Source organism: Gorilla gorilla, chromosome 12 (assembly GCF_029281585.2).
Source record: "Gorilla gorilla gorilla isolate KB3781 chromosome 12, NHGRI_mGorGor1-v2.1_pri, whole genome shotgun sequence".
NCBI lineage: Eukaryota > Metazoa > Chordata > Mammalia > Primates > Hominidae > Gorilla > Gorilla gorilla.
Genome location: NC_073236.2, coordinates 84,115,848 through 84,135,565, shown reverse-complemented (window position 1 = coordinate 84,135,565; position 19,718 = coordinate 84,115,848). Strand labels below are relative to the sequence as shown.

Here is a 19,718-nt window from a genome sequence, read left to right as displayed (position 1 = left end):
AACCCCGTCTCGACTAAAAATACAAAAATTAGCCAGGCGTGGTAGCACGCGCCTGTAATTCCAGCTACTCAGGAGGCTGAGGCAGAAGAATCACTTGAACCTGGGAGGCGGAGGTTGCAGTGAGCAGAGACTGCACCACTGCACTTCAGCCTGGACAACAGAGTGAGACTCTGTCTCAAAAAAAAAAAAAAAAAAAATCTCCTAGCATAATGCTTTCGTTTTTGGCGTTTCAGACCTGGGGATTATAATGAAACATTTGTAGTCTGCCTTCCTAAAATTGTGTGTACATGCCTGAGTGGCATTGTTCTCTTCGCTTGTATAAATCGACTGAAAGATTACAGTTGCTTTCTCTTATGATTCCTAATAGTACTTACTAATCAAAACTTCCTTGGTGATTGGAATCAATTCTGGAGCTCTCTACCTTTTGGAAGGAAATAAAGTTTACTGGGTCACCAATGCAAATAAAAATTTTTCAGTGTACTGCTTTTAGCTAAAAATAAGAATTCCAGCAGATATCTGGATATCTGAAGCTCTACTTTTCAACCATCTTGCCTCTGGCTTGATTTGGCCATCTGTAATCTGACTTTGAGTTTTACTAAAATCCAAATTTAAAGAAATCTTATATTTTATACTAACAGGTGTGTATAAAAGGTTAGCATTTTTTTTTTAATCTTTTTCGTAGAGATGAGGTCTTGCTATGTTGCCCAGGCTGGTCTTGAACTCCCAGCCTCAAGTGAGCCTCCTGCCTTGGCCTCCCAAAGTGCTGGGATTACAAGCATGAGCAATATCAGCAATTTTGAGACATAATTCTTTTACCTGAATCCATTAATGCTAAACTTCCGCCACATGCAGATGCCATAGAAGATGACCCTATAGAAAGAAAAATAACTGCTTTATATTAAACTTATTTTTTTAATGTAGAAAAGTGTTACTATTGGTTATTTCCTTATAAATATTCAATTACAATACAAATATTCAATAGTCTCTTCTTCTTTTTAAAAGCAACTAAGGCAAGGTCTTTTAAGCTATAAACTATGGGGCTGCAAGGTCCAATATGGTAGACATTAGCCATAAGTGGTGACTTAAAGTTAAATCAATTACAATAAATTTAATTCTTCAACTAGATAGGACAGATAAAGACGATTTCTATCATCACAAAAAGTTTTATTTTACTATTATTTTTTGAGATGGAGTCTCAGCCTGCCACCACGCCCAGCTAATGTTTTGTATTTTTAGTACAGACAGAGTTTCACCATGTTAGACCCTTTGGACCTTGTGATCCACCCGCCTTGGCCTCCCAAAGTGCTGGGATTACAGGTGTGAGCCACCAAGCCCAGCCTATCACAAAAAGTTCTATTGCACAGTATTGCTGCAGATATTCTAATAGACTTCCTAGGGCATATCTTTTTTCTTGCTTATCAGAAGTAGTTAAAGATATAGGGCTTTGGCTCTCTCACTCTCATAAGCCCATTAATTTAGTCACACCCAGTAGAGAACCACAAAGTCTTTAGTTTAAATTCTGAGTTTACCTTGGTATTTTTCCCTCAAAATCTGTGACTATCTGATTTATGTCTGTTACACCTTTAAGAACTCCATGACCTTTCTGCCTTTAATGACTGCACCGTACCTTGACCCATGGACATATTTTTTATTTAAATGTGACCTCTTGGCCTAGACTCCCTCTGTGATGTACACTTATTATTCATGTTGTATGTGACAGGTATCCCCTGCCTAATGATCACTCTATTTTGGCCCTTCCTCTCTCTGTTAACCTTGTTCTGTGGTTTGTTTGTAAAAATAAAGAAACAAGCCAAACTGGATCTACTATAACAGATAAAGAAAAACATTTGTTTTATATTGCTTTCAAAACAACTCATTAGCTAAGAACAGAGATTAAGACAAGTATTTGATTAACTCAATACATTTTTCTCTTGCAACAAACTTGGGTTCTGTAGTAATAAACAAAATGTAACATTACATTTGAAAACTTAATAATAGAATAGGGAATATGGTCTTTTCTACTATGAAAGAAGTATTTCAATACCATACCATTTGACTCTAGGACTTCAGATGTAACTCTTATGGTGAAAGGAAAATCTCTGGGAATAACAGGATACAAAGCTTTCTCAGCAAGAGCACCTAAATTAGAATAGAAAACAGTAAGTAAAAAATGTATTAAGTCTCTGTAAGAATACCGTATTAAGTTTACAGACCTGTACTTACCATGCCCAAGTTCTCTTCTATTTAAACCAGTGACTTTGCCAATTTCATTAGTTGCATAAGGAGGAAACTTAAAAAAAAAAAAAAACACAAACACACATATACAATTGACATAGAAAGATGTCCAAGTTATATTACCAAAATAATAAAACAACTTATAGAACAGTAGAATCTCATTTTTGTTTTTTAAAAAAGTACATAAATATACAGAAAACGTATGATATAAATTTAACATACATACCAAATGGCTAAAAGTAGCTATTTCAAGTGTGTAAATGGATTAGGATGTGGGAACTGGATGGGTATGGGGATTTACACCATAAATTTCCATTACATTTAAATTACTAACAATAACAAAATGGTATATTTTTGTAATAAGTAAAAATATGTACATATTTTAAAAGTACACATTGAAGAATCACAGATTTTTTTCCATAGCAAAGCCCACATTTATTTCACTAAATTGAAATTTAATTTACACTGATACTTTTTAGAGTTATCTCTCTCCACTAACTTTTTCAGATATGAAACAAAATACATGAATGGGAAAGTTGCATATTTTGAAGTATTTCTCAAGCAAAACATAATGACAAAAATGTATGGAGGAAACAGCTCTTTTCCATAAGGGTTTTATTTTAGCCAGTGGTTGCAAACTGTTTTATTTGGTGGATATGTTACCCTGAAGGAATACGAATTAGTTGTGATCATTTGACAATAGGAAGACTTCCCATAAAAATCTGTAATTTCAGGCCGGGCGCAGTGGCTCATGCCTGTAATCCCAGCACTTTGGGAGGCCAAGGCAGGCAGCTCACTTGAGCTCAGGAGTTTGAAACTAGCCTGGCCAACATGGTGAGACCCTGTATCTACTAAAAATAGAAAAATCAGCAGGGCGTGGTGGCGCATGCCTGTAATCCCAGCTACTCATGAGGCTGAGGCACAAGAATTGCTTGAACCCAGGAGATGGAGGTTGCAGTAAGCCAAGACTGCACGATTGCACTTCAGCCTGTGGAACAGAGACCCTTTTTTTAAAAAAAAAAAAAAAGAAAAAAAAAATTCCCCCAAATATCTGTAATTCCAGATTAACAAGAATTTTTTTTTTTTTTTTTTTAAGACAGAGTTCTGCTCTTGTTGCCCAGGCTGGCGTGCAATGGTGCAATCTCGGCTCACTGCAACCTCCGCTTCTGGGTTCAAGCGATTCTCCTGCCTCAGCCTCCCAAGTAGCTGGGATTACAGGCATGCACCACCATGCCCAGCTAATTTTGTACTTTTAGTAGGACAGAGTTTCACCATGTTGGTCAGGCTGGTCTTGAACTCCCGACCTCAGGTGATCCGCCCACCTCGGCCTCCCAAAGTGCTGGGATTACAGGCATGAGCCACCACTCTTAAATGCAGTGGATGGAGCAGGAATCTGATTAAACCTCTGGATCTAGCAGTCAATTTGCAGGAAATAGAGAGGGGGGAGGAACATGTTGAATTGCACCATGAGTGTGCAATCAGCAACACCCAGACTGTGGGAGACTATAAGTCAAATGGCTATGGGGCTTCAATAGATAGACTGCAAAAAAAAAAAAAAAAAAAAAAAAAGAATGTAATGGAGAAGAAACGTATAGATTTAAAAAGACTTAAAGAAGTATCAGGCCGGGCACAGTGGCTTATGTCTGTAATCCCAGCACTTTGGGAGGCTGAGGCAGGCAGACTGCTTGAGCCCAGGAGTTTGAGACCAGCCTGGACAACATGGCAAAACCCCATTTTGTAAAAAAATCTAAAAATTAGCGGGGTGTGGTGGTGCCTGTAGTCCCAGCTACTTGGGGGACTGAGGCAGGAGGATCACTTAAGCCTGGGAGATGGAGGTTGCAGTGAGCCAAGATGGTGCCACTGCACTCCATCCAGCCTGAGTGACAGAGTGAGACTCTGTCTCAAATAAACTAAAACAAAAAAGGAAATACCAAATGTTTTAAAGAAAAAAACAAAACTAGACTATAGTATCTAAAAATGGAGCCAGGAAATCCAAGACGATTACTGTAAAACTTAGGAGAGTAGTTACCTACTTTTAAGAGACGACGGGTATTGAGATTAGGATGAAAAACATGGAGGGGCTTTTGAGGTGGCTGGCAATGTTAAATTTCCTGACTTGGGTGGTGGTTACAAGGGTATTTGCCTTACAAAAACGTATTAAGCCATCCTTTGTTTTATACAGTTTTCAGTACCTATGCTTTATTTTATAATAAAGAGATTTACAAAAATAAAATATGGCAATGGCCCATATCCTTCTCCAGCTCCCTCCCCAACCCCCTTACCCAATAATCAGCTAGACCTCCATTTTGCACAGCTGCCCTTTTAAGACTGCCATGTGCTCTCCAGCTCATGACAAAGAACCTGCTTTACTCAATTATAATTCCTTTCTGGCTTCTGTAGCACCAGGGTATATCCAGAACAGGATATTTATAAGGGATTCAAGACCTGTATGAATCTCGATGTTTATGGATATTCTGTAGCATATAATTTCTACAAAAAAATGTTCTCTATTGATTACAGCAGATTCAGCAAGAGTGAAATGCTGAGATTCTGGGCAGCCAACAAGGGTTACACAAAAACGAAATGACTTGCTACTTTACATAAGTCTCTCATGTTGTATTCTTTTACTTTTTATTTTTTGAGACAGGGTCTCACTCTGTTGCCCAGGCTGAAGTGTGGCGGAGTGATAATGGCTTGCTGCATTCTCAACCTCCTGGGCTCAAGCAATCCTCCCATCTCAGCCTCCCGAGTAGCTGGGACTATAGGCACATGCCACCATGCTTGGCTAATTTTTAGATCTTCTTGTAGAGACAGGATCTCACTATGTTGCCCAAGCTGGTCTTGAATTTCTGGGCTCAGCAATCCTCCCTCCTCAGCCTCCCAAAGTGCTGGGATTACAGGTATGAGCTACCATGCCCTGCTCTCCATGTACATTCTTCAAATAATAAAATTAAAAGTACTTTATATTACGTCTGGTCCCTTAGGATTTGTTGTGAATAAAGTCAATCACAAACTCAATTATCTATAATCATCTCATATAAAGTAACTTAATATTAAACATCTCATCTTTTACTACTAATCAACTGAGTATAAATATGAACATTTCAATGAGCGAACAGAAGGTGATTTGTGAGTTGAGGTATTTAAAAAACTCTACTTTTGTTTGACACACGTGTATACAGGCATGACTTTTTTTTTTTTTAACCTAAAACGATATTGTCTGCTATACTTTCTTTAACTTTTACGTATGACTTAGAACAGGAAGTTGTTGATTAGAAAAATACCACTTATCTCTCTAAAGTACTTACTTATCTCTTATCTCTCTAAAGTAGTACTTTAGAGAGTGCTAAATACTCTCTAAAAATACTACTTACATCTCTCTCTACTTATCATTCTACACAAAGCTTGCCATGCCTTCTGTAAGCAATAAAATAGTAGCCCCAAATTGACCTTAATAGATATACGATAAAACTAGAAAAGTAAAATATTATTGGTAAAACCCAGGTAGTGGATATATGGATAGTCACTGTAAAGTTCTTTCAACTTTACTGTATCCTGGAAGTTTTTAAAAATAAAATGTTCCAGCCTGAGCAACAGGGCAAAACCCCATCTCTAGAAAAAAATAGAAAAATTAGCCAGTTGTGGTTGCACAAGCCTGTAATCCCAGCTACTTGGGAGGCTGAGGCGGGAGGATGTCTTGAGCCTGGGAGGGAGAGGTTGCGGTGAGCTGAGACTGTACCACTCCACTCCAGCCTGGACAACAGGGTGAGACCTCGTCTCACAAAAATTTATTAATTTATTAATAAAATTTTGAGGAAAAAAATTCACCTTACCTCGTAGTGCAGCATGAAATTTTTATCTTTTATCCCACTAAAAATAAAAGGCATAATATTAAAAACATCATAGGGAAAAACATATTTATTTCAAAACACAACTAAAACAGATTTAAGGGGATTTTACAAAAGAACTAGGTGTTAATGAAAAATCAGACTGAAACTGAAAACCAAAGAATTAATTAGAAGGATGATTGTGAGATGATATTTTCTTCTGGGGCTTATGAATGAATTGTACAGATTTAGGAAACCAATTTTACTTTAAATATAAGTCCTTAAATATCCAGATTTGAATACTAAGACAAAACAATAGATGTATTTTTAAGCATTAATGACTACTGAGAGAATCCTAAATGCTATACCCACCTTAGTTAAATCTCAGAGCTACAATGCTTCTCCCAGTCAATATGTGAAATGAAGAAAAAGTCCTGGGATGGGGCAGAATCTGCATGATCATAAACTGTAGCTTTGGAAAAAGAAATCTAAAAACCAAACTCCTTCAGAGGACTAAAGGAATCACAGATTTGGCGAGCCAGAGAGGATTATAGCAGGTCACTGGCCCAGTTCATTTGATAAGAAATAGAAACCAAAGGCCAGTGTGGCTGAGTGATGATGTGTGCCCCTTTATTTACACAGGTTATAGACCTAAGACTAGAATATATGGAGGTACCCTGACCAAGCCCAGTGTTCTGCATTCCACCTTCACACACACAGCTGCACTGTCGATTCTATCAGATACATGGAAAACAATTACAGTGGCTACTGGGAATTATCCTCATCAGTTGGGCATCAGGAAAAGGAGGGCCGGGCCCTGTGGTCTTCTGAGACCCTTAACCAGGAACAGGAAGTAGCCCTACTAGGCACTGAGGAAAATAAAGAACTGGCTATGAGAGTCAAGACTCTATGCAATAATGCTGGTGAGGACTGCAATAGAGATTCTTTTTTTTTTTTTTTTTTTTTTTGAGACAGAGTCTCGCTCTGTCGTCCAGGCTGGAGCGCAGTGGTGCGATGTCGGCTCACTGCAACCTCCACCTCCCGGGTTCACGCCATTCTCCTGCCTCAGCTTCCCGAGTAGCTGGGACTACAGGTGCCCACCATCACGCTCGGCTAATTTTTGCATTTTTAGTAGAGACGGAGTTTCACCGTTTTAGCCAGGATAGTCTTGATCTCCTGACTTCAGGATCCACCCACCTCGGCCTCCCAAGTGCTGGGATTACAGGCGTGAGCCACCGCGCCTGGCCTGCAATAAAGATTCTTATCATCAGAATTGATTAGCATGATTTTACTGTTGACTTTTTAGAGGCAGAGGAGGACAGCCAAGTATTTCTGAACACAAAATCACAACGTGGCTTGGGATTCGACAAGGCTTTTCATTAACAAGATTTTTCATTAACAGCCTCCAGATTATTTTCAGCAATGGGAGCTTTCGTGTATTCATTTGCTCTCTTGTTTCTAATAGAAAAACCAATCCATTCAAGATTACCAAGGAAGCCTGTCCTAAGAAATCATTCTAGAGACAAAGAACAAACTAAATATACTCACATTAAAGAATTAAATGCTTTACTAATATTTGTTCCAAATCAGTGATTTAGAAGACAATCTAGCACACACACAAAATCCTTTGAAATCATGATGATGTAAACAGAAAAATGAAGTACAAAAACACAGGTTAAAAAAAGTAACAATAATTAATAATATACCACATAAGCTTTAATTATATAATAGAACATCATAAAACATAACAAATATCATAAAAACATAACTTACTTTATAGCTGTTATAACTTGATCTGACTTAATACCAGATTCTAATGAATCAAATGTAACGGTACAAAGCACCTAAAAAAGAAAAAGAATTCCTCAGGCTTTAATATACTAACCACAAAGATGAAAACTAAAAATACTTGAAGAATCCAACTAACTCTTAAAAAAATGAGATAAGTACATCCTACACAAAGCTTGCCATGCTACTAACTGCAGTAAACACTTATTTATTCTATAAATATTCATACTATGTGTAAACCTCAATAATCTAAAGTTCTAACATCACAAAGACTACATATGTAAAGCACTGCTCTAGGAGTGCTGGGGAAGGAAGGCAGGAAGAGAAAGCAGTATTTTTAAGAACTATGTAGGAGAGTACACAGAGGAAGCCTTAATACAGGTTCAGCCAATACAACTGCCTGCTTAAAATTAAAAAAAAATCAGGCCAGGCGTGGTGGCCCACACCTGTAATCCCAGCACTTTGGGAGGCTGAGGCAGGCAGATCACAAGGTCAGGAATTCGAGATCAGCCTGGCCGATACGGTGAAACCCTGTCTCTACTAAAAATACAAAAATTAGCTGGGCATGGTGGCGTGTGCCTTGTAGTCCCAGCTACTTGGGAGGCTGAGGCAGAAGAATAGCTTGAACCCAAGAGGCGAGGTTGCAGTGAGCCAAGATCACACCACTGCACTCCAGCCTGGGCAACAGAGTGAGACTCCGTCTCAGAAAAAGAAGAAAAGAAAAATAAATTAAGAAAATCAGTCTTCTTTTTAGAGACATAACATAATCCAGACACTCTACAATGTATCATTCACAACATCCAGCAAACAACCTACAATGAAACAGGAAACTTCAGGGCCCATTCTCAAGAATAAAGACCAGGAATGGAGGCTGATTCTCAGTTGATTAAGATGGTGGATTAGCAGACAAAAGATTTTTTTTTTCTTTTTTTGAGACGGAGTCTCACTCCGTCACCCAGGCTGGAGTACAGTGGCACGATCTCGGCTCACTGCAACCTCCATCTCCTGGGTTCAGACGATTCTCCTACCTCAGCCTCCTGAGTAAGTAGCTGGGACTACAGGTGCGTGCCACCACGCCCAGCTAATTTTTTGTATTTTTAGTAGAGATGGGGTTTCACTGTGTTAGCCAGGATGGTCTCGATCTCCTGACCTCGTGATCCATCCGCCTTGGCCTCCCAAAGTGCTGGGATTACAGGCGTGAGCCACCGCACCCGGCGACAAAAGATTTTTAACAGCTATTATAACTATACTCAAAGGACATAAAAAAGAATAAGTGGAAATTCTAGAATTGAAAACTTTAATATCTCATAATGGAAAGGAGATGGCAAGAGTCAGTGAGCATGAAGATGAATGAACAGAAATTGCCCAATTTGCAGAAGAGAGGAAAGAGAACATAGTTGCAGTGACCTATGGGACAGTATCAAAAGGATAACATATGTGCAGTTGCAATTCTAGAAGAAGAGAGAGAATGAGGCATGAAAAAATATTTGAAGAAATAATCGATGAAAATTCTCAAGTTTGGTGAAAGACATCAATGTACAGATTTAGGCTCAGGACACTTTTAGCAGGATAAATTCAAAGGAAACCACACCTTTCAATCATAATGCTAAAAACCAAAGATGAGGTGCAATCTTGAAAGCACCCACATGAAAAAATAATAGATAAGGAACAATGATTTGAATGGGTCCTTTTCATCAGAAAAACATGGAGAACAAAAAACACTGAAACAGCTGGGTGCGGTGGCTCATGCCTGTAATCCCAGCACTTTAGGAGGCTGAGGCAGGTGAATCACGAGGTCAGGAGATCGAGACCATCCTGGCTAACATGGTGAAACCCTGTCTCTACTAAAAAATACAAAAAAAAAAATTAGCCGGGAGTGGTGGCAGCCACCTGTAGTCCAAGCTACTTGGGAGGCTGAGGCAGGAGAATGGCAGGGGCATGAACCCAGGAGGCGGAGCTTGCCATGAGCCGAGATCACACCACTGCACTCCAGCCTGGGCGACAGAAGGAGACTCCATCCCAAAAAAAGAAAACTCATAGGACGATATTAAAGGAAGTCTTGTCAGAATGAAGGGAAATGATACTGGATCCATACTTGGATCTTCAGAAAGGAATAAAAAGCACCAGAAATGGTAAATATGTGGGCCAATATAAAAGTCTATCTTTTTCTTATTACTTCTTTAAAATACACGATTGTATGAAAGTTATAACACCGCCTTGTGGGGGTTTATGACACATGTAGATGTAACTGATAAGACAACTGCAATATAAAGGATAGAAGGGGCAGGAAATGCACCTAAATCGTTGCAAAGTTTCTTCATTTTATGTTAAGTGGTACAAAATTAATTCTAAAAAGACTGTGAGGGTCTTATGCCTGTAATACCAGCACCTTGGGAGGCGAAGGTAGGACTGCGGGAGCCCAGGAATTCAAGACTAGCCTGGGCAATATGGCGAAACCCTGACTCTACAAAATTTTTTTACAATATATAAATAAAAAGTTGTGAGAAGTTATGGATGTATACTGTTATTTCCATAGTAATCACTGGAAAATAATTCAGAGGTACAGCTAAAAAATAAATAGGCAAATTAAAATAAAATTCTAAAACCTATTCAATTCATTCAAAAAGAAGGCTGAAAGTAAAAAATAGAGAAACAAAAAACAGAAGGGCAAAAGAAAAACAAATAATAAAATGACAGTAAATTCAATCACATCAATGATTAAATTTAACATGAATGGACTAAGTACTACAGTTACAAAGCCAGAGATTGTCACAATGGATAACAAAAGTATGCAGAACATCTTAATAAAGGCATTTTAAAAACTTGACTAAAGAGCATAAAAGAAAACCTGAATCAAAGGTGACACTGACTCTATTCATTGTAGACTATAACTTAAATTGTAAAAGTATGATTCTTCTCTCAGATTAATATAAAAATTTAGTACAATTATAATTATAAATCCTAGAAGGATATTTTGAGAACTTGATATAATACTAAAATTCAAATAAAGGAACAAATGTATCTAAATTTTAAGATAATTTTGAGGGGATTAAACAAACAGGGAAGACGACTTGCTTCTCAGATATTAAAATATACCCCTAAATCATAATAATTAAAGTAGTTTGACAGTGGCCCAGAAAATTCACGTAACAATGAAAAAGGATATAGTTTAACAATGCATTTATAAACTTTGACTATCATATGGTGACATCACAAGTCATTGAGAAAAATAAAGTATTAGTAAATAATGTAAAATTGGCTCACTATGGAGGTTTTCATTTCATACAACGTGTAGGAATAAATTCAAAGATCGACTAATGGTCTACATTCGACAGCTAAAACTAGAAAGCTAATAGAAAAAGTAGGTGAGTAACTTTGTGACTTTGAGGTACAGAAGAATTTATATCAGAACTAAGTTTTCAGGTTTACTCTAAACATAGCAGACTACCACAGGCAAAGTTAAAAGGCAATAAATAAAGAAGGAGACATATATATATAAAGTTTGTTACCAAAAGGAATTAATATTTAAAACACTTCAGAAATTACTACAAAATAGCAGGTAAAACACAGTAAACCATATTAAAAAAAGAAAAACTGGCCAAAGGATATGGACAGAAAATTCATAAAAGGGCAAACCTGAGGCAAGGCCACCACACTGCACAACTCTAGGGGACAACATCCATGAGAAAATAGTGCCTTGGAGGCGTGCAGTTCCCCAGGGCATGGTTTATGCAGTGACCACGTTGACTGGCTGTTATATAAATAATGCTGAGCCTCACTAGTAATCAGGAAAATACAAATTAAAGCAAAAAGTTACTACTTGGTACCTATCAGATTGATAGAATTAAAGAAACAATTAATGTGGGAAAGGAGTATAAAGCATAATATGGTACACAGAACAATGAATACAGATGTAGGCAAATATTAATAAACGAGAAGAAGGAGAACCAGAAGGCTACCTGTTAAATACAAGAGTGGGTGCCTATGTAAAGAATAAAGAATAGAAAAAGAATAGAACTGTACAGGCTAAATGGAAAAAACAAATGAGGGCCTTGAACAGGTCAACAATCACAATATGCCATAAACTGGAGTCTGAGTTACTCAATTTTGTATACCCAATATTAAAAGAAAGATACAACAGAAATACCAGATAATTCTAGAAAATGCAAACTAATTTATAGTGACAAAAGCAGATCAGTAGTCTCCTGAGGAGGTGAGGGGCAGGAAGAAGGAATTACAAAAAGGCATGAGGAAACTCTTGGAGGTAACTGATATGTTCATTATCTTTTTCATTTTTAAATCTTTTAAGAGACAGGGTCTGGCATGGTAGTCCAGGCTGGAGTGCAACGGCATGACCATAGCTTATTGCAACCTCGAACTCCTGGCCTCAAGCAATCCTCCCTCCTGGGCCTCCCAAAGTGCTGGAATTACAAGAGTGAGCTACCATGCCTGGCCTGTTCATTATCTTGGCTGGTTTCTCAGTTGCATACTTGTGAAAAGTTACCAAATCATACATTTTAAACAGCATAGTTTATTGAACAGCAATTATACCTCAAAAAAACTGTTAAAATTACATAAAAAACACACCAAAGGCCAGGCGTGGTGGCTCATGCCTGTATCCCAGAACACTGGGAGGCTGTGGTAGGAGGATTGCTTGAGGCCAAGAGTTTGAGACCAGCTTGGGCAACATAGTAAGACCTTGTCTCTACAAAAAAAAGTTTTTAATTAACCAGGCATAGTGGCACACGCCTGTAGCCCCAGCTACTCAGGAAGCTGAAGTGGGAGGATCGCCTGAGTCCAGGAGTTAGAGGTTTCAATGAGCTATGATTGTGCCACTGCACTGGAGCCTGAGTGACAAAGCAAGAACCTGTCTCAAACAAAACAAACAAGAACCGCCAGATATTAATTTAAATAAATAATATACACCATATGACAAAACCTACAGCATCTAATGTACTTCTATTAGATCTAATTAAACAATCTTAATTTAGCAAATAATTAGAGCTTTTTATATAAATTACCTGTGTTTGTCCTCTTTGAAATAATGCTGATCCATGAAGGGTTTTAAACATATCTACCTCACAACTTACATTCCTAAGTGAAGTCAAATCCCGACCATCGCACCTATAGTGATATAGGAAATAAGTACATTAAGTAACGCTGGAAACAGAAAAATCACATGTCTTTATCTCTCCCGGGAAGTTCTCAACCTCAGTTGTGTATCATAATCCCCTGTGGAACTTTAAAAAATAATAGATACTTGAGCACTATCCTGAATATCACTGAATCAGAATGTCTGAAGTTGAACCTATATTCCTGTGTTGTTAAAAAGCTCTACAGGTAGGCTGGGAGCGGTGGCTCACGCCTATAATTCCAGCACTTTTGGAGTCCGAGGCAGGCGGATCACGAGGTCAGGAGATCGAGACCATCCTGGCTAACACGGTGAAACCCCGTCTCTACTAAAAATACAAAAAATTAGCTGGGCATGGTGGTGGGCACCTGTAGTCCCAGCTACTTGGGAGGCTGAGGCAGGAGAATGACATGAACCCGGAAGGCGGAGCTTGCAGTGAGCCGAGACTGCACTCCAGCCTGGGTGACAGAGCGAGACTCTGTCTCAAAAACAAACAAACAAACAAACAAACAAAGAACTCTACAGGTAATCCTGAAGTGCAGTCAGGGCTGGCAGGCACTGCTTTATACACCAGGCCCAAGACAGATGGTCACATATCATGTACTTTTTCTTCAATAGGTGTCCATTTATATAGCAAATATTATAATTCTTTACTGTTCACTTGAAAAAAAAACAAACTTTCTTTGATCAAGTTTCCATTTTCAAGGCAACTTGCAGAGACAGTGCATACTTCAATTTCAACAAAAAAGGGTATGTTTACCTTTTGTATTCATTCAAAACAATACTTCTAAAAACTTCCTTTGCAACAACATTGAAGGATTCTATTATTTCATATGGATCGGCTTCTGGAAATTTTTCTATACAAAAAAGACAAACCAAAACAAAGATTTTTACTTTTTTAGGAGATAGGATTTCTTTAAAGTTCATAGCATAATATCAACTAACTTCGGGAATCAACCAAGGGAGATGACTCTGAACGTTTAGTCCTCAGGCAAACAAAGTAGATAAATTAAATGTTCTCAACCAAATGTGACACATCAAGTACCAAGTACTACAACTGTGTTGTTATTGTGAACTTAGTTTGCTTTCTACCTAAATGACTGAATGACAGTGCTTTGAAATCAGTTCCCTTTTCTTTCTTTCTTTTCTTTTTTTTTGGAGACAAAGTCTCACTCTGTTGTCCAGGCTGGAGTGCAATGCGGCAATCTTGGCTCACTGCAACCTCTGTCTCCTGGATTCAAGCAATTCTCCTGCCTTAGCATTCTGAGTAGCTGGGACTACAGGCGTGTACCACCATGCCTGGCTAATTTTTTTGTATTTTAGTGGAGACGGGGTTTTACCATGTGGCCCAGGCTGCTCTTGAACTCCTGAAGTCAGGCAATCTGTCTGCCTTGGCCTCGCAAAGTGCTAGGATTACAGGCGTGAGCCAATGCGCCCGGCCCATCAGTTCCCTTTTCTATTATGTTACCAGAAGAATCCAGTCAACCTTTACGGAAAAGGTCTGACAGTCTTTTTTTTTTTTGAGACGGAGTTTCGCTCTTGTTGCCCAGGCTAGAGTGCAATGGCATGATCTCAGCTCACCGCAACCTTCGCCTCCTGGGTTCAAGCAATTCTCCTGCCTCAGCCTCCCTAGTAGCTGGGATTATAGGCATGTGCCAACACACCTGGCTAATTTGTGTATCTTTAGTAGAGACGGGGTTTCTCCACGTTGGTCAGGCTGGGCTCGAACTCCTGACCTCAGGTGATCCGCCTGCCTTGGCCTCCCAAAGTGCTGGGATTACAGGCGTGAGCCACTGTGCCCGGCCTAACTGACAGTTTTAAGAGTAGACACTCTCACTCTTTTGCCTTTAATCTAAATCTGCAAATTGGGGAAAAATTTTAAAAATATATTAGAAATCCCTACAAACTGTTTTCTATCTAATATTTGTCAAATGCTTTCATGAGCCAGGCACTTTATTGGTTTTTTAATGCTTTTAACTTTCATAATAACTTATGAACTAAATTTTATGATTCCCATTCTACAGAAGAAAAAACTGAGGCTTAAAGGGGTGAAGTACTGCATAAGAGATAACCACTGAGTTTAAAAAAAACATAAATAAAAAATAAAGAGGTGGAGTAAACTGCCTGAGACCACACAGGTAGTAACTGATACAGCAGTGACCTGAATAAAGATCTGTCAGCCTCAAAGGCTTATGGTTTTATTTTATTTTATTTTTAGCTTAGGGTTTAGATGTTAAGCTATTCTACCCTATCAATTAATTTATGCCAAGTTTTTTTTTTTTTTTTTTTGAGACGGAGTCTTGCTCTGTCGCCCAGGCTGGAGTGCAGTGGTGCAATCTCGGCTCACTGCAAGCTCCGCCTCCCGGGTTCACGCCATTCTCCTGCCTCAGCCTCCCGAGTAGCTGGGACTACAGGCGCCCGCCACTGCGCCCGGCTAATTTTTTGTATTTTTAGTAGAGATGGGGTTTCACCGTGGTCTCGATCTCCTGACCTCGTGATCCGCCCACCTCGGCCTCCCAAAGTGCTGGGATTACAGGCGTGAGCCACCGCGCCCGGCCTATGCCAAGTTTTAAGTACTATTCTCTCATGTGTATGGTTTATTAAACATAACTTCAAAGTAACCAAAACACAAGAAATGGTCACAGAAAGATATATTAGATTGTATCTTCCTCAGAAAAGAATAATTTTTAATATTAGACTTTAATATCTTTTCTGCTTTAACTGAGTTGTACTTGGAAAGGAAAACAATCAGTACCAAAATGTTTAAAATATCCTATCAACCCAGAGGGTCGTGAAGATATTCTACTATGTATAATACAAACAAAAAGTCACTATTCTTTTAAAATAAGACAATATTCGCTATAAAATTTCTTTCTTACCAAATAGGATGAAATGTAGTGAGAAAGGACTAAACTTATTCAATGACAGTTACAATTAATGGCCTTAATATCAATGCTAACAGCATTTTTTTTTTTTTGAGATGGAGTCTTGCTCTATTGCCCAGGCTGGAGTGCAGTGGCAATCTCAGCTCACTACAACCTCTGCCTAACAGGTTCAAGCGATTCTCATGCCTCAGCCTCCCGAGTAGCTGGGATTACAGGCGCCTGCCACCACGCCCGCCTAATTTTTGTATTTTTGGTAGAGATGGGGTTTCACCGTATTGGCCAGGCTGGTCTTGAACTCCTGACCTCAAGTGATCCACCAACTTTGGCTTCCCAAAGTGCTGGGATTACAGGCATGAGCCACCACGCCTGGCCAGTTTTTTATCTTAAAATAAATATTCATGTGAGAGTATATTTGTCTATTAGAAAAATTAACAAAAACTATGTCATACTTCATTTATATTCAGTTTGTGTGAGGTTGGTATTATTATTATTTTATTTATTTATTTATTTATTTATTTTTTTGAGACAGAGTCTCGCTCCGTCACCCAGGCTGGAGTGCAGTGGTGCGATCTCGACTCACTGCAAGCTCCACCTCCTGGGTTCATGCCATTCTCCTGCCTCAGCCTCCTGGGTAGCTGGGACCACAGGTGCCCGCCACCACGCCCGGCTAACTTTTTGTATTTTTAGTAGAGACAGGGTTTCACCGTATTAGCCAGGATGGTCTCGATCTCTTGACCTCATGATCTGCCTGCCTCGGCCGCCCAAAGTGCTGGGATTACAGGCGTGAGCCACTGCGCCTGGCCAGAGGTTGATATTATACAGTAAGATTCTTTGCTTAATAATTTCTGGAGAGCTAAATTACCTAAGTTCTGTATCTTATGATTCCACTAGGTATTAAGAATAGCATCAGTTAACATTTATTGAACACTTACTGTGTGGCAGGCACAGATGTAAATGATTCACTCATTTAATCCCCATAAACCAGGTATTATTAACACTGCAATTTCACAGATCAAGAACTCAAGAATTTTAAAGAATATATTTGGGTTTTCAAATGATAAGATACCAGGTTACATTTCTTGCATGGTAGGAGTTTGATTCAGAAAAGATCAGGAACATTCACATTCAACATTTACTAGGTAACTACTCTGCATCAAATGTAGTGCTAGCTACATTCATAGAAGTTAATTTAGCAGTAACCCTGTGAGCTATCATTATTACAAGTTTATTGAAAATAAAGCTGAGAAGCAATGAGAGTAACAGTTATTTGAGATCTTTAACTAAAGTTAAAATAAAAAGTTTATTATTTCTTTTAACGCTTTTAAAATTAAAAAATACATAGTAATAGCGGTTCTGTGCAAAGGGGACTTTCTCTTTCCCCGAAACAGTTCGGGGAGGCTTTGGAGAAGAGGTGGCATTTGAACCTTGGGTTAGAAGAAGACCACCTGCTATGAGAGAGCATTCTAGGTCTAGGGAACAGCAGCTGTAAAGTTGAAAGCCCTTTGAATTCTTCTTTTCCTACAGATGTGATGCCTTTCCTCTTTGACCTTTAATCCCAAGAAGCAAGAGTCAGGCCATGCCTTATTAAAGCTGCCCTCAGCAAAAAAATAAAATCAAATAAAATGAAATTTACCTTTTAGTTGTTCCTCCGTATCTAATCTTATTTTGTTAACAGCTTCATCTCTGGAAACCTAAAAGAAAGTTGAGGTTCAGTTATTACATATACATGACAACATTTAATATTTGTTTTCTAATTATCATACAATGAACACATTGTGAATTACTCAGATTTCTTTAATATTCTTTAAAATATTGGAATTGGTTCTTGATTTATGACAAATACTACATGTTAATTCATTCAAATACATTTGTACACTCCCCTAAAACTTATATTAAAAAGAAAAGAACTTTGGGTGGCCAAGGTGGGCAGATCACTTGAGGCCAGGAGTTTGAGACCAGCCTGGGCAACATGGCCGTCTCTACTAAAAATACAAAAGATAGCTGGGTGTGGTGGCATGCACCTGTAATCCCAGCTACTTGGGAGGCTGAGGCATGAGAATCACTGGAAGGCGAAAGTAGCAGTGAGCTGAGATCATGCCACTGCACTCCAGCCTGGGCGACAGAGAGAGACTCTGTCTCAAAAACAAAACAAAACAAAAGAATGGAGAAACAATTAGGCCTTTGTTAGTTTTTCATTTAGAGATTTTTAATAAAAATAGGACTAGCATTCATAAAGAAAATTACATGAGTTATGACAAAAATGTATTCCTAGGGCAATTATAGAAGACAAAACTCAGGTATACCTACTTTGTCATGCTCGTAATCTGTAAAAACTGCATAGAGTCTCTCCATAGCAAGTCTATTTAAGCACAAAATAAATGTTAGCATAATAATATCTGGAAACATGAGGCAGTTTCTATTATAAACAAAACTGAAATATTTAATAATAATCAGCTAAAACTTTAATAAATACTTCAGAAAGAATTGAAAATTTATATTGCTATTTATCATTGCTAATCTGTTTACTATTTATGGTATAGAACACAAATTTCTTTCTCCCACCCTCCCAGGGGAAACCACATGTGGTATCCTGTTCTTTTCTTCTTAATTGTTCAATTAATTTCACCTTTCATATATTCTTTTTAACCTCTTCCTTTCTTCATTCTACCCATTTTGGCTCCATTATCACACGAACTCTTTTGCTAGGAAGAGTTAATTTAATTTCCAACTCATGGCTGTGCAACTGACATTAAGGTAAAGTATTAACCTTTTCAATTTTTTCAAATAAAATAATTTTCCAGTGATTCATTTACATTTACTGAGTGTCTGCCTAACGTTCTAAGTAAGCACTGGGCATGTAACAGTGATTACATCTGATTTCTTTTTGAGAATTCCAACAGTTTCCTTAGATATTCAAATATCTTATGCTTTATTCTCTTTTTCCCAGACGTGGAGAGATGTGGTGATTACCTGAATCTTGACCAATAAACACACTCTTTCATTTGAGATTCAAAGTTAGGTCTTACAAGAGTGATGTGGGCTTATCCTTTTTAAGGGAGTAAACAGATATTTATGGGAATGACTCTTAAAACAGAAAAGTGCTATTTATGAAGTAATGCATGGGCAGTGCTTCCATGGGAAGTTTCTCTCCCATGAGGAAATTAAATCTGATGACAATTTCATATTTTCATTTGCACAGATGTTCTTACTTATGAGTATGTTTCACAATCTCTGGCGAAGGGGTAAATAACTTCTGAGGTGTCCTCTTGGTAACACCAGTTTCTTTTACCAACTGCTGAATGCCCTGAATTATTTGTTGGGTATATTTCACTCCCACTTTGATAGCATGGCAAAAGTCCTGCTGTAAAATGTTCTCTGCAGAGGCTTCCAACATGACTATTTAAAGGAAAAAGAAAAAAAAAATGACTGCCATCGAAGCTCTTAGTAATATAACATTTTCAAATACCATGACATGACATAAATATTATGGATCAATTTTACTTCTTAGTGATAGATCCACCTTGATTTCTTTCCTCAGAATCAACATACTTCCAAAATGTAAGCAGCGGTAAATGAATAAAGACACCTTGATATCTGTATTTAGGTTTACATTCTCCTTAAGTTTAAGGAGGGATTTCCCATAAAAAATGAAACAGAAAAAAAAAAAGAAATCATGCACATATTTTAAAAATAAGTTTTATTGAGCTATAAGTCACATAAAATAAAAATTAAATCTTTTAAAGTATACAAGTGCGTTTGTTTTTAATACTTTTTTTTTTTGAGACGGAGTCTCACTCTGTCGACCACGCTGGAGTGCAGTGGCGCAATCTCGGCTCACTGCCAGCTCTGCCT

General features: G+C 38.2%; 1 protein-coding gene across 2 annotated transcripts in view; it reads right to left on the bottom strand.

Moving 5' to 3' along the window:
- The window catches only part of PNPT1 (polyribonucleotide nucleotidyltransferase 1), a 56,792-nt gene that overhangs the window by 16,554 nt on the left and 20,520 nt on the right, over positions 1-19,718 (bottom strand). For both annotated transcript variants that reach the window (XM_019021552.4, XM_019021553.4), the window contains 10 exons: positions 19,076-19,262; positions 18,174-18,225; positions 17,500-17,557; positions 13,742-13,838; positions 12,872-12,974; positions 7,836-7,906; positions 6,069-6,105; positions 2,224-2,290; positions 2,050-2,139; positions 817-870 (listed from right to left, as the gene is read on the bottom strand). In XM_019021552.4, the coding sequence (XP_018877097.2) occupies positions 817-870; positions 2,050-2,139; positions 2,224-2,290; positions 6,069-6,105; positions 7,836-7,906; positions 12,872-12,974; positions 13,742-13,838; positions 17,500-17,557; positions 18,174-18,225; positions 19,076-19,262 (816 nt within the window). The remainder of the gene's footprint in view (positions 1-816; positions 871-2,049; positions 2,140-2,223; positions 2,291-6,068; positions 6,106-7,835; positions 7,907-12,871; positions 12,975-13,741; positions 13,839-17,499; positions 17,558-18,173; positions 18,226-19,075; positions 19,263-19,718) is intronic.